Below are 14,410 nucleotides of genomic sequence, written 5' to 3'. Positions count from 1 at the left end.
TTCCATGTCTTGTCTGAATAGTCCCACCTGAGCAGACTGATGTGAGTTAAGGCCCCATGTCATGGCAGGAGCCAGCCAAGGTCAAGGTGGTGGAGGAGGTACAAGCTGGTCAGCGGACTGGCTCCCTGGAGGGCGGCTGCCCAGCCTGACCTCACTAATGGCTGCTCTGTGTTTCTTCCCTTTTCACCGAGTGCTTTTTGTGTTTCTACAGCAAATATACTAGCACATTCTTGGGAACATAGTGGCTTTATTTTGGCAATATTGGGATTTGAACTCAGGGCCTACAGTGCCTCCTGGGCAGAGGTGCTGCCATTTGTCCCTTTACCATGCGAATACAATACCCTCAAGCCCCATTTTGCCTTACTTATTTCTTGGTTGGTCTTAGGTTTTACTTGGCGCTGACTTCTGCCTACCTATACTTTCTCCTACTTACACTTCCTCCTATACTTCCCAAGTAGCTGGGTTTACAAGAGTGAGCTACCTACTATCCCAGGTTAATTTCACTTTGTATCACAAAAAACTGACAGTTCCGTGTCTCTGATCCCCTATGCTCTCCTGTCCCGTCTTGGTCTCTGCAGGGAGGAGGTTCAGGAGAACTGTGTGCGGTGGCGGAAGAGGTTCACCTTTGTGTGTAAGATGAGTGCCAACCCAGCTACAGGCCTGCTGGACCCCTGTATCTTCCGTGTGTCCGTGCGCAAGGTGAGGCCAAGCTCCTAGGGCAAGAGGAGCACGGGCTGGTGGTGTGACGGTTTTAGACTACTCCCCGGATGTGTCCCCTCTAATAGAAAATGTGGGGACTTGCTCTGCCCCTTGTTCTCTCTTGGGGCTTAGATTTGGGGGGTTACCCAAGGAAACAGTCCCCTAGTCATTCCTGATGCTTGTGTTTCCCTCCTCACACAGGAGCTGAAAGGCGGGAAGGCTTATTCCAAGGTAAGAGGGTCCGTGTGAAGGGATGGTAGGATGGGGTGCATGGCAGGAGACAGTCCTAGAAAAGTTTCCAGGACTTCCAACCCCCATTCTGCCCCAGACTGAAGACCCTGAGCCCTATGTGAGGTATATTGTTTTGAGAGGTTTTCTTTATTCATAATCTTCGTACTTAATATAAAGACAATATTTGCTTACAGCTATACAAACAGTATGAGAACTCACAAAGGAGAGACCATATTTCTGTCTCCCTTCTTCTTTGCCTCTCTCAGGACCTCATCATTGGATTGGTTAAGATCTTTCTGACCAGGCACTGGTGGCTCGTGCCTGTAATCCTAGCAACTCAGGAGGCTTAGATCTGAGGATTGTGGTTTGAAGCCAGCCCTGATGTGTAAAACTGACACTCTTATCTTTAACCACCAAAAAGCTGGAAGTAGAGCTATGGCTCAAGTGGTAGAGCTTCAAAGCTAAGGGGTAGCACCCAAGCCCTTAGTTTAAGCCACAGTATCAGCACAATAAAATAAAGAGATTGAGAAGGGGGAGGGGGGGAAAAGGGATTTTACCCAGGGCCTTGTACATGCTAAGCAAGGTGCTCTAACACTAAGTTATAACCACCTAACCTTTTGAAAAAAAAATAATCTATCATACATACAGAGTAGTGAGTAAAATCATGCATGTCATTCAGAGCCCCTTCCATGCATGCTTGTGTGCCCACAAGTAATATGATTTTAAAAATTGATGGACAGATGCTACAACTTTAGCTGTTTATTTACTCAACATATTGTAGGCATCTTTTGATGTCATCGTAGTCTTCTGTGTGTTTTTGATGGCAGCAGCATCCCAATGCGTGGCTGCTGACAGTTGATGCAGCCACTTCCTGATGTTGGACATGTGGGTTTTCCGTAGGTTTTCCCAGCCTCTATGGACAACTCAGCACTTTAGAGTTGAGCTTCATCTATGGGACAAGTGGGAAAGATGCGGTGGTTTGAATAAGCTGGCGCTGCCCTCAGTCTATCTTCTCTGTGAGAAGTCTTGGGAGGCTAGCCCAGCAGCGTGGGAGTAGGGGTGGGGGGTGGGTACAGGCCTTCTCCTCATCTCTCACCCATTGGGAAGACCTGAGGGGAGGGGCTGAGCACCTCTCCATTGCCAGAACTTTGGAACACCATGGACTTCTATATACCCTGTCCTGGTCTGTGTGCCCTCTGAAGCAGAGGGCAGGGTGGCAGGCTAGCTGTAGAGGGTTAAGAGTTTCTCCGCCTGTTGATTGATGGGTGTGGGAACCTCTGCACATAGCCAGGAGCATCTTCGTGGACGTGATAGCAGCAGAGCATCTCAGCATGAGCCTGGGCCTTATCCCTGCTGTTCTCTGGGAGGGCCTGGCACCTATCAGGCCTGATTTCAGTCCTGTCTCTGTGTGTGGCTGGTGGATTACTTCCCCTTCCTGAACTTTGTATCCTCGTCTGGAAAATGGGGTCTTTCTGTGAGTCAGTGGGTCTGGGATCCCTTGCTTCTGGAGCCTGTGTCTCTAAACACAGCAGTTAGAGACTTGTATACAGCCAGTGCTGGATTGCATGTCCTTGATTTGTTTGCTAGTCTGTGAAGTCCCCACGCCTGGTCCCTCCTCTCTTCAACCTCCTCTTTGGTCAGGCCAAGTTGGCTCCATCTGGCTCTTGGTCGTCTTCCTATGTTCCTGTCATTTCCTTCCTTGTCCCTCACTTCTGACTTGGACTCAGGATCAGAGGAGCAACCTCAGTTCCTAAGGGCCAGTCCAGATCCTGGAACCTGAGCATCACTCTCTTGCCCCATGATCTGCCAGGGAATGTCCACTTTCAGAGGTTCCTTTCCTGGGCCCCCGTGGGGCTGTGCATCCCCCCAGCCCACCACTGAGTTCCCATGGGCCTTGCCTCGTCTTCTGCCTGCTCTCCTGGCAGCTCCCGACAGCACGGCCTTGTTTCCCAAGGAACAATGTGTCTGTGTCACAGACAACAATGTCCTTTCATCTCCGGCACGCTGGCCCCTGTGCACATTGGGACTCAGCACAAAAGGCGCTTTGTGTGACTCAGAGATGTGAGCGTCTTGCTTTGCCACATTGGAGCCTCTGACCCAGGGACTCTGTCCTTGGGTCTTGGTTATGCAACAGTCAGTCAGGACTGTGGGGTGGGCCTATCCTGTCTGCCCTCCCTTCCCCCTCCCTGCCAAGTTAACCCTTGTGCGTCTGTCTGTCATACCACGCCCACACTCCATGCAGCCTCCCACATGCTCCTCTTTCCCTCCTAGCTGGGCTTTGCTGACTTGAACCTGGCTGAGTTTGCTGGCTCAGGCTCCACTGTGCGCTGCTGCCTGTTGGAGGGCTATGACACAAAGAACACTCGTCAGGACAACTCCATCCTCAAGGTACCCAGATCCTGCTGCCTCTACCACCCCGAGGGAAGGGGACAAACCCAGCTTCTCATTAGAATCACCTGGAGGGTTGTTAAAATACAGATTCTCAGCCAGTGAGCCAGTGGCTCACATTTATAACTCTGGCTACTTGGGAGGCTGAGAATGAGAGGATGGTGGTTCAAGGCCAGAGTAGGCAGAAAAGTCCCTGAGACTCCATCTCAGTGAAGGGAAGTGGATGCGATGGCATGTGCCTTGGAGGTGCCTATCATCCCAGCAACTAAGGAAAACCTAAAATAGGTTATGGTTCAGGGGTATGCCTGGGGAAGGAAGTAAGATCCTATTTTTAAAATAGCTCACATAAGGGCTAGAGGTAAGGCTTAGCAATAAGAGCATCTGTCTATGAAGCCCAAGGCCCTAAGTTAAATCCCTAGTATTGCCAAAAAATAAAAGTACAGGTTTTTACGTGAACAGGTATTGAGTGTTACTAGGAAGATATGGTTGCTGGGGTTAGCATTTCACTTGTATCCATGTTTCCCACCTCATGAACCCAACAACAGCCCTCCCATGGGTCCTGGTGTCTGTCTGTCTCAGGTTTGCATCAAAAGGGAGTGGAGATGCAGAAGTTCCATCATTTGCCCGGGGTCACAGCAGATCTAGTCTTGACTCCACAACTCAAGTCTTAACCCTAACCCGTGTCCCTGTGACCTGAGGCAGCCTGGTTCTGTGGATATCCAAGAGCTAAAGAGCTGATGTCCTAGACTTGTGCGCACCATTCCAGAGCCAGGCAGGGCGAGCAGCTCTCAAGCAACTGCCTGTTTGGCTTTTTGGGAACAGAGGTGTCTGGATGTCTGCTTCTCACAGTCTTCTCTTCCTCCTACTCCATTCCCTTCCACCTGACTGAGAAAACAGGTGTGATGCCACCTCCAGTGCTGACTCAGTGGTAGCCAGCTGTGGCTGGCAGAGCTGGATACAGGTGGTAGACAGTTACCACGAAGGCATCAGAATAGATCTAGGTTACTGGATGTGATAGTGTGTACCTGCAATCACAGCACCTGGGAAGTTAGGCAAGAAGATCATGATTTCCCAACAAGCCTAGGCTACCTAGAGAAACTATCTTTAAAAAAAAAAAAAAAGAGGAGGTCCAAACTGATAGAAGCTGGACATTTTAACCCCCCCACCCCAGGGAAGAAGAGTCAAGGGGATCCAGAGGCCATATGACCTCAGGTTCAAGTCCAGCTCCCCACACACTGTTGGCAGGGTCTTAGGCAGTCACTTCTCCTCTTGGAGTCTTGGTTTGCTAGTCTACAACTTACTTTGGTAGGCTGCAATCGTAGCCAAGTAAAATGATATACGAAAAGCATGGGACCCAAGCACCGCTTTCCCAGCCTATCACTCCATCTCAGCCTGGATTAGGGGACCCAATCATTGCCACATTGAAGCCATTGCCAGAGTCTCTGCCCAAGTGTGCTCTACCCCTTGGGCCATAGCTCCACTTCTGTGTGTGCTAAGTTCCTAATTGGTTTTGTATTTTTACTTTATTCATTGAACTTTCACCAGCCCCTACTGGTAAAAGTCTTTCATGGAGGACCCTGTGAGTGCTCCCTGTTCCCACTCTGGGAGCACTGGGAGCCCTACTCCCCCTCCTGCCTGCCATGATGAGCCCTTTAAGTACCCCTATCCACACGTGGTATGCTGGGAGTCTGCTACCCTTCCCACCCCTCTGAGTCTTTGCCTCTCACACACACCTGGGTCTTGCTGTGAGTGGGGCTGAATGGCCCCCATCCTGAGGAGCTTACAGTCTTGGTTGTGATTTGAAATCATGCCCTGTGCTGGGCCCCAGCTGAGTGAGCCTCATCTCACTGGGTCTCCCCTCACTCCCAGGCAGGCCGCAGCACCCATTCTATCGTCCATGTAGGAAATGGGCTCGGTGTGGTCAGCTCAGGGAGCAGTCAGGACTGGAGTCCTATCCCTTCCCTTGTGAGGCAGAGCCAGGAGGCTGCTGGGCAGCCATGCCTGGGTGTAGTGCTAGTGGCTGGGGCTGATCTCTTCCCTTTACCCATAGGTTACCATTGGTATGTTCCTGCTTTCTGGAGACCCCTGTTTTAAGACGTGAGTACTGGCTAGGCCCCAGGGGGTGATGGGAGCTTCATCCTGGGCTTTAGATGGGTGGGGGTGGGTGTGAGGAAGGGGGAAGGGCAGGAGACCTCCTTCCTTCAGGCTCTGGGGTTCCCATCTTCATCTGAGATGGCGCACCCCAGTCACGCCTATTTGTTTTCCCAAGGCCACCATCCACTGCCAAGTCTATCTCCATCTCGGGCCAGGACTCCTCCCTGCAGCTGACATGTAAAGGTGGCGGGACCAGCAGTGGTGGCAGCGGCAGCACCAATTCCCTGACAGGGTCCCGGCCCCCCAAGGCCCGGCCCACCATCCTAGGCTCAGGTATTGTCCCCACTCTCCTGCCCCTCCTCTGCCAGTGATCTCAGCTCTTAGCTGGCCAGGGAAGATGCTTAGGAAGAGGAGGGCAGAAGACAATAGTATTTATGACTGCTTACACTGCCATTGGCCCACCTGGTCTGAGCACCCAGTGTGCTGACCTAGGGTTCCAGCAGCTCCTAGCACTGAGACTGGAGCAGTCTCCCTGTCCTTTTGGCCCTGCAGCCCAGTAGGACAAGCAGGCACTAACAGAACTATAAGTCCCGAGCATCTCCACCTACAGAGACAGTGCTGGGGAGAGACGCCTGAAGGTAGGCTCTGACTGGCCTTGGCATGTGAACTGCAGTCTAGGGTATGAGTGGTGGTGCCAGGAAGAGGGTCCTCCCATCTGATCCTGGCTGGCCATGGTGCAGGCTCCAGCCTCCCTTGGGAAATGAGGTTGGTGACAGTAACTGCATCCCAGCTTGTTTTAGGGATTAACTGAGCAAATGGACGCACCTGCCTGGTGCATTATGTTGTTGGTATTACTGATGTTGTGAAAATGAAAAGGAACCCAGACCCCTGAGGAAACTGTGGCTGTCAGGAAAGGAAGGTGCTACAGCAAGAGGAGACTTTGGTCTGCTCTCAGGTGTTTGCTGCCCGCCCCCCCAAATCAGGTCTGTTTCTGTGTGGGGTAAAGCAGAGCCCCCAAAGGGATGAGCTTTGGCCCTGCACACCCTTTGTGAAGTGAACTCAAAGCTGGGAGGAAGACAGTCCCCAAGGTCATTAGTGAGCAAGGCAGCACATGTACCCTGGTTTGTGCTAAGTAATTAGAAGGGGGCACAGGCCTCTCTGGGTAGTTTGGCCCCTGTGGTCTGGTTACAGTAAGGGACCATCAGGCCTCCGACTGAGCTTTTCCCCAGGCCCAGCTTTCCTGTTGAACCAGCCAGGTGAAGCCTACAGCAGCAAGCCAGTTTCTGCCTGTCTCCACCTGGGGCCATGAATTTAGCCCTGGTACTGGCACCAAAAACAAAAAAGAACAAGCCCCCAAACCCCCAAAACCTGGTTTTGTGGGGGTAGTGGGGAACATGCATAGGCCTGGGCCACTACCTCTGGAGGAGGAGATGGATGAATCAGATGAGTCCTTCCTTCCTCTTGGAAGAAGAGGAGATGGTGGAGATGGATGGGGGGACCGGTCACAGAGCCCTGCCTCAGTCCTACCAGGTTCCCTTATGTCTGTCTCTAGCTGGGGACAATCAAGGAAGTTTGTCTTAGCTGGGCCCCAGTGGCTCATGCCTATAATCCTAGCTATTTAGGAGGCTGAGATTTGGGAATAGAGGTTCAAAGCCATCCTAAACAAGAAAGTTGGTTTTAAAACAGCCCAGGACAGGGTTATTGACCTGTGTCCCTTTGGTCCTTGGCCTAATCCTCTGTTCTATCTTGTGCACTCCAAAGACCCAAGTTTATTCCAGCCTCAAGGCCTTTGCAAATGCTATTTTCTCTGTCTGGAGGGCCCTGTCTCTGATACCTTCTCTGACTCCTTCCATCCTCCATATCCTGAGAATCACAGTAGTAGACCAGTCTCCTGCAGATTAGGTCTGGCTGCCATGTGTTCTGTCCCTCCTCAGCCCCACTGACCAGGTCTGGGGTGTAGTGCTGCTGAGCACTCCTCCTTGCTGGCCTGAAGCAGGTTCTCTGTGCAAGGAGGCCCCTAGCAGATGTGCATGGAATGTGGGACCAGGGTGATCAGGGCTGTGGTGACGCAGAATGAACCCTGGCTGGGGATGGGTGGTTGCTTACTCCTCTGGATCTCAGTCTTACTATCTGTTCAGTGCCCCCTAGTGGAGGCTCTGAGAGAATGACTGAGGGTGAGGTAAAACCCCATGTAACCTTGTCCCCTGTGTCCTCCAGGGCTGCCAGAAGAACCAGACCAGGGCCTGTCCAGCCCCGAGGAAGTATTCCACTCTGGCCACTCCCGTAACTCCAGCTATGCCAGCCAGCAGTCCAAGATCTCCGGTGAATGGCCTGCCCCTGTCCCTGTGGCTTCCCTAACGATCCATAACCCTGGACCCCTTGTGATGCCCCCTCCCATGTTCTCCAACCCACAGGCTACAGCACTGAGCACTCACGCTCCTCCAGCCTGTCAGACTTGACACATCGCCGAAACACGTCCACTAGCAGCAGTGCCTCAGGTGGTCTCAGCATGGCTGTGGAGGTCCCAGAAGGCAGTGAACGGGAGCACCGCCCCCCTGAGAAGCCCCCGAGGCCACCCCGCCCCCTGCATTTGTCAGAACGCTCGTTTCGGTGAGTGCCACTGGTCCCCTCTGCTGATTCTCCTGGGACACAGGGACATTAGGGCCACCACTTCAGGGTATCAGATGGTCAGAAGTCTATCAATGATGGGCATAAAGGATACAGCCGCAGCTAGGGATGTCACTCATGTGTAATGTTTTATGGGACTGTGCATCAGCCAGGGCGTGATCTGTGGGCTCAGCAGATCTGGAGGTTGAGCCTTGGATGCACTGTGTACATGCTGTGTGGCTTTGAGCAGGCTGTTTCACCTCTTCTGTGCCCCATGTCCTTAGCTATCAGACCATGTGAACAGCAGCCCCTGCACTGAGGGAGGTCGGGAGGTTAAGCAAAATGAAGTGTGGGATGCACAGAGCACACTCGGAAGCGCTGGAGGTGCAGGGATGGTTTCCTGTCATTTTGTGGCTGTGTCCATTGCTGCCCTGGCTAGCATGACTCTGCCCCTCTCTAACCCAGGCGAAAGAAGGACTCCGTGGAGAGCCACCCAACCTGGGTAGACGACACTCGGATCGATGCAGATGACATTGTGGAGAAGATCATGCAGAGCCAGGACTTTACAGATGGCAGTAACACTGAAGGTGAGCTGCCCACCCTGAGCCTCCTGGGGGGCTGTGCTGTCTCCTAGCCGCCTGGGGCATGATGCTGTCTGCTCTGCCCACTCAGCTTCCATCCTCCCTTCTGTCCCTACAGACAGCAACCTCCGGCTGTTTGTGAGTCGTGATGGCTCCACCACGCTGAGTGGAATTCAACTGGCCAACAGGTAGGGATCAAAGACCAGGCGAGGGGCGGCCAGGTGGCGGGGGCAAAGTGGTGACAAGCAGTCTTTAGGTGCCACTTCTTGTCACAACCGAAAGGAGGCAGGCAGGCAGGTTTATTAGAGGAGCCATATCTCCCTGGGAGAGGGCCCACATTTGACCTTGGGACCTGCATGTCTGGCACCATGGGAAACTCCCGCCTCCCCAGTAAACCTTGTAAGGAGTGCTGGTGACCAGGTTGGTGGACAGGGTCACCTGGGAAAGTGCCTGGCACAGGGTTCAGTGTATGGCAACGGCTTAATAACTTTCCTTGTCCTTCCTCCTGAGTCTGGGAACCCCTGAAAGGACGCATTGGTTTACTGAACCAATATTTACTGAGCACCAGTTAAACCCAGCACGAAGCTAGGGGCCAGGGCCCAGGAACAATAATCATTTGTGCAGAAGTGACCTTTGTAGAGGAGGGAGTGACAAGGTCAAACTTCTGCTAGAACTCTGTAGTCTACCCTCTGTTCTCACAGACTTTCATTCAGAGCAAGTTACTGCGTGCCTGGCTCCCCACATCTTTTTACTCACTGAGAAAGCTTGCAAACCAGCTAATGAGGAAAGACAGACAGACAGACAGACAGACTAACTGACTTCCTGCACAGCCCAGCACTGACCAGGTGGGGAAGTATCCATGTCTGGATACCCAGCCCAGCCCTGGTCATGGGACTTGCTCTCCTGTGCTGATCTGCTGACCCCTGCTGGCGTAGGCTTGAAATTATAGTCATTGTCTCCCACTGGGCCTTGTAGAAGAGGATCAAGTAGAAAAAAACACAGGGGCTTCTTTGTGCTTTCTCCTTACAAGCCTCCTCAGAATATGAAGAAAGTTTGGCTCAAGAGGTAAGGGGAAGCCAGTCTGGTCAGCAGCAAGATTATAGCAGGGCAGCATGTTGTGCCTTGAATGTCTGTGGGTAGGTCTCACTCAAGCAGGGAGATGAGATCAGGCCACCTAACTTTCAACTGACCCAATCCCTCTGGGCCTCAGTTTCTTCATCTGTTAAATAGGGCAGCATCCTGGCTTGACAGGGTTACGATTAGAACAGGATCTATATAAGCTGCTGATGTCCTGAAAAGGCTCTGGCCTATCGTGTGCCAGCTCTGTATGCTCTTATAGACTCTGATATAGCTTTGAAACTGTCTTTAGATCTCAGCCTCCTGAGTAGCAAGGATAGCAGGCAAGATGCACCAAGTACCTAGCTTGAGCCTTGGTTTTAGCGCTTATGTAAAACAGGGCTGGTTCATAGTGACTGCTGATGAACTAACCCGGGAGCCTGGCTGGAGGGAGGTGGGCAGTGCTCAGTTACAGAACATTGAAAGGCCAAGCTGACTTATTTCTCCCCTGCAGGGTCTCCTCTGGAGTCTACGAGCCAGTCGTGATTGAAAGCCATTGAGGGGGCAGCTGTCGAGACTGGAGAAGGTTCCAGACCCTCATCATTCCAGGAGGGGCCTCCCTTCAGTCCCATGCCACATCTCATCTGTGCCTCGTCCATGTCCTTTCTCCCACACCTGCCCTCAAAGCGTCATTCCATTGTCTTGCTGCCCACCAGAGACCTTTGTGGCCCGCAGGGCAGGCACCACTGTGAATATTCTCCTCAGAACCACTAGAAGGCAGGGCAGGTGGGCTTTGCTGTAAAGGCCAGTACTATCCCTCTGGAGATCCGCTTAGCCTTGGCCAAGGATGTATAATTGCTCTTCCCACGTAGGGGTGCTTGTGGTCATGGGGCCTGTCCCTTGGATCCTGCTCACTCCAGGAGCATCTGGCTAACAGGGCCTTGTTCCAGTGCCCCCTTGCCCTTCAGGGGAAGGTTAGGCCACCCCCTGAATCCTTCCCACCCATTATCCTCTGCTTGTTGCTTCAGTATCCCTTTCCTGTGTCCTGGGGGACCTGCTGGTGGGCCTCCCCTGGGAGCCAAGACCTCAAACCCCACCCACACTCCTGATTAAGACCCCCATGCCCCTAAGGAATGTTCTGCTGCCCTGGCAGCCCGCACTTTGCACATGCTTGTCCCCAGCACAGCCTCCCCGGCCCTCACCTGACCCCTCCCCCCCCCCCCCCCCGGCCCCTTCCAAAGGTACTGCCTGCAGTGCAGGCAGGCTGGCCCAGGAGCTGGCAGCCCGGCTGGCTCGGAGCCCTGCCTCCATTCTCCAGCCCAGCACAGGCCAGAGCCTAGAAAGATGGAGCATCACGGTGCCCTCTGCCCAGGGCTGGGTCCTGAGCAGCTGGCTTTCCTACAGGACAGAGCCTGGCGGGGCTGAGCGAACAAAGTTTCCTTCCTCCAACCTCAGGTCAACGGGCTGGAGTTGGGGCCAGTGCTGTGCTGGAGATGTGGTGGGCTGAGACAGGCCATAGCTGGCTTCTTGCCTGCCACACAAGCCTCAGCCCCTGTCTTTAAGCATCGCCCACTTCGGGGCAGGAGGTCCTCCCAGTGGGAGCAGTCGCCTGCCCAGAGCCCTCCCCAAGGCCTCCTCAGCACTTTCTTCACTACTCCTCAAAACCCACTTGAAGTAGGGCCTGGCTGGCGGCCAACCCTGAACAAACCCCGCGCCTTTGAGTTTCACTCATTTATAAACCCAGCAGGCTGGGTTTGGGGTTTTCATTTGTTTGTTTCTTCTCTTTCTCTCTCTCTCTCTCTCTCTCTCTCTCTCTCTCTCTCTCTCTCTCTCTCTCTCTCTCTCTCTCTCTCTCTCTGTCTTTATCTGTCTCTCTGTCTCTGTCTCTGTCTCTGTCTCTGTCTCTCTCTGTCTCTCTCTGTCTCTGTCTCTCTGTCTCTCTCTCTCTCTGTCTCTGTCTCTCTCTGTCTCTCTCTGTCTCTCTCTCTCTGTCTCTCTCTGTCTCTCTCTCTCTGTCTCTCTCTCAGTTTCATATTTCCTCCTCCCCCATCCAAGGGAGGTGCTTCTGTTCCCATTCTACCTGCAGGCTGGGTTCCAGCAGGGCTGGAGATGAAGGGGACAGGATACTGGTTCTTTGTGGATGGGGAGCAGGTATCCTCCCCAGGCTGGGAGGGGTCCAGTCCCCAGCTGGCGAGGGCTGGGAATCTTGGTCATGGAACTCCCTGGTATTGGGACCAGAGCATTTCTAGGGGTTTTGTTATTGCCATCATTATAATTACCCAATCATGCTTTTGGAACATGAATGTTAGGAGGTAGGGCTGAGCGTGGCTCTGGCTGGATGAGCTCTGGTCCACTGAGAGTCTGTCTCTGCTGGGCAGATACCAAATGCTTTAAAGGGAAGCTGGCTGCACTAGCCCCAGATTCAGTGATCGCCCTAGAAGATGGGAGAGCACCACCCTTCCATGTCCATGGCTTTCCCTCAACTTAGGGGGGCACTGCATTCAGGGTGTAATTTGGGTTTGAGTCAAAGTTCTGGGATTTTAGGCACAAAGCTTTGGGAGTGCCAGGGAGATTCTTGAACCAGGAACCCCAGCCCTACCCAGCCAAGGTGTAATCTGGAGTCACCCTAGAAGAAGACAGAGCCTGCCACATCCTCCCATGCCAGGCCCTTGGGCCAGGATAACTAGGTTGAGAATTTGGCCATAACCAAATGAACACTGGCCGGAGCCAGAGGCCGGCAACTCTGGCCTCCTCGTGTGGAAACTTCAATCTGAGGCCCCTTGAGCCCAGTGATTCTTGCAGGTGCCACAGCGCTGGAGACTTCAGATTCTATATAGAGATAGGATATATTAGAGATATTTTTGGAAAGGAATTGGTCTATGCAATGCCAGTTTGGAATCTTCTTGAAAGACAGTTTAATGTTTCTACTAGGAGATATAAAGAAAAATAAAGATCTACAATATTTTTAGTTTTTTTTTTTCTGGATTCCCCACACACACCTGGTCACGCTGCATGATCTGTCAGGATACAGAATATCCATTTTCCTCTCTTTAGGGATGCAGTAGGTGGGGGGGGGGGGGTTGTCACATTTTTATGATTTCCCTCCCATCTTAACAATGTTGCCCCCACTGCACCCCAATATGGTGGGCTGTGTTTTGCATCTCTGTTCCAGCTTATTGTAGAAAATAATGTTGTAAGGGGGAAAATCAGCCTAGCTACAGTGTCTTGGTTTGGGGGGGGGGGTGGCAATTAAATGTGCTTTTTGTTAATTTTGTTGCTTCTTAAAAAAATTCTTATTTGGCATGGTGGAGTCCAGCAGATGGAGAACACGTGAAAGACATGGGTTAGGTGGACTTTAAGAGGCTTGCATGGGGGCAAATAGCTGCCGCCTTCTGCTCTCTTAAGCTCCTGGCAGGCCTTGTGTGCAGGCTCAACCTGAGCCCTTCAAAGTCAGAGTAGCTTAGTGGTGGAGCCAGGTTCTGGGAAAGGCTAATTGTGCCCAGTCTTCTGGGAGCTTTGAAGTGACAAGGCGCTTTCATACCAAGACCCTGGTCCCCAATCTACCAGAAAGCAAAATTGCCCCCACTCTGTGTCCAGGGTAATCTTTTGCACCTATGAAGCTGGGTATCACTCGCCTTATTTATACACCCCTCTGGGAAGGGAAAGTTAGCTAGGGAAAAGAATGGGGCTATAGGTCAAAAGAGTTGGTCTATCAGCCTTGGGATGACAACTACTATAGTCAGTGATGGGCCCCAGAAGATGACTAGTGGCACAGAGCATCCCATTCTGGGCTTAGGCCTCCCTGTTCCCCCTAACCTCAAGCAGAAGGCAGGCCCAGGGCCTCCACAGAACTCCACAGGAAGCACTGAGACTTCAGATGATCTAGCATTCCAGGATCTAAACAGTTATCAAAACTTAAAGCTGGCTGCAATCCTAGCTACTCAGAAGGCTATCAGAGAAAGTTATGTAAGACATCTGTCAGCAAAAAAAGCTGAAGTAAAGCCTCACTTCACGTGGTGGACAACTAGCTTTAAGCCACAAACCGCAAAGACAGCACCTAGGCCCTGAGTTCCCAGGACTGGGAAGCTCATTCTAGGTGTTGGGTGTACAATTCATGACCCTACTCTCAGCGAGCTCACAGGTGAAGCAGACCCAAGGAAATGAGCTAATAAGCCAGTCAGGACAGGGATACACTTGGATCTGGAGCACAGAGGAAGGAGCCTCTGCTGCCACCTGCAAAGACAGCTTGAGGAAGGAGAGTGGCATCGGGTGATGCACAAGGACCCCCTGCCCTGGGAGAGGACGGCGTTTCGGGGACTGAGAGGCAAAGCATCAGAGGTGCTCCGGCCCAGCCTCAGCTTGTTCTCAAGAAAGGGCTTTTATGAAACTCTGGAGGAATCAACCCGAAATCTGGGATACCCAAGGCCTTGGAGGCTGGCAGAGAAGTTTCCAAGCAACCCCAATGATGGTGAGGGCGTGCCTCCCTCTCTGCCAATCAAAATCTTCTCATCCCTGCGGGTTCGGGCCAGACCCTCCTCTCCCACTGCCAGATGGGGGGGGGGGTCTCGAGACCTGGAAGTAGGGAGTCCTAAATCACAGTATGGGCTTTACCACCCACTTAGATTATGGAGTACCCTTTTTCTACCTCACTGCCCATCTCTCTCTGGCTTAGGGACTATGGGATGTGTTGAGACGTTACCATCGGGTGAGCGGGCATGACAGGACTGTGGCCAGGAAGGCCGGGCAATTTGGGT

General features: G+C 52.6%; 1 protein-coding gene across 1 annotated transcript in view; it reads left to right on the top strand.

The window, feature by feature from the left end:
* The window catches only part of Eeig1 (estrogen-induced osteoclastogenesis regulator 1), a 34,596-nt gene extending 21,976 nt beyond the window's left edge, over positions 1–12,620 (top strand). The window contains exons 2-11 of the mRNA XM_070014366.1: positions 579–699; positions 901–930; positions 3,202–3,318; positions 5,369–5,415; positions 5,588–5,745; positions 7,630–7,734; positions 7,827–8,022; positions 8,485–8,606; positions 8,719–8,788; positions 10,171–12,620. Of these exons, the coding sequence (XP_069870467.1) occupies positions 579–699; positions 901–930; positions 3,202–3,318; positions 5,369–5,415; positions 5,588–5,745; positions 7,630–7,734; positions 7,827–8,022; positions 8,485–8,606; positions 8,719–8,788; positions 10,171–10,216 (1,012 nt within the window). The 3' untranslated portion in view covers positions 10,217–12,620. The remainder of the gene's footprint in view (positions 1–578; positions 700–900; positions 931–3,201; positions 3,319–5,368; positions 5,416–5,587; positions 5,746–7,629; positions 7,735–7,826; positions 8,023–8,484; positions 8,607–8,718; positions 8,789–10,170) is intronic.
* Positions 12,621–14,410: the final 1,790 nt, after the last annotated feature.

The sequence above is a fragment of the Dipodomys merriami genome, unplaced genomic scaffold, assembly GCF_024711535.1.
Source record: "Dipodomys merriami isolate MVZ:Mamm:240054 unplaced genomic scaffold, mDipMer1.0.p SCAF_11, whole genome shotgun sequence".
NCBI lineage: Eukaryota > Metazoa > Chordata > Mammalia > Rodentia > Heteromyidae > Dipodomys > Dipodomys merriami.
The sequence above is the reverse complement of the archived record's forward strand: the minus strand, read 5'-3'. Positions and strand labels throughout refer to the sequence as shown.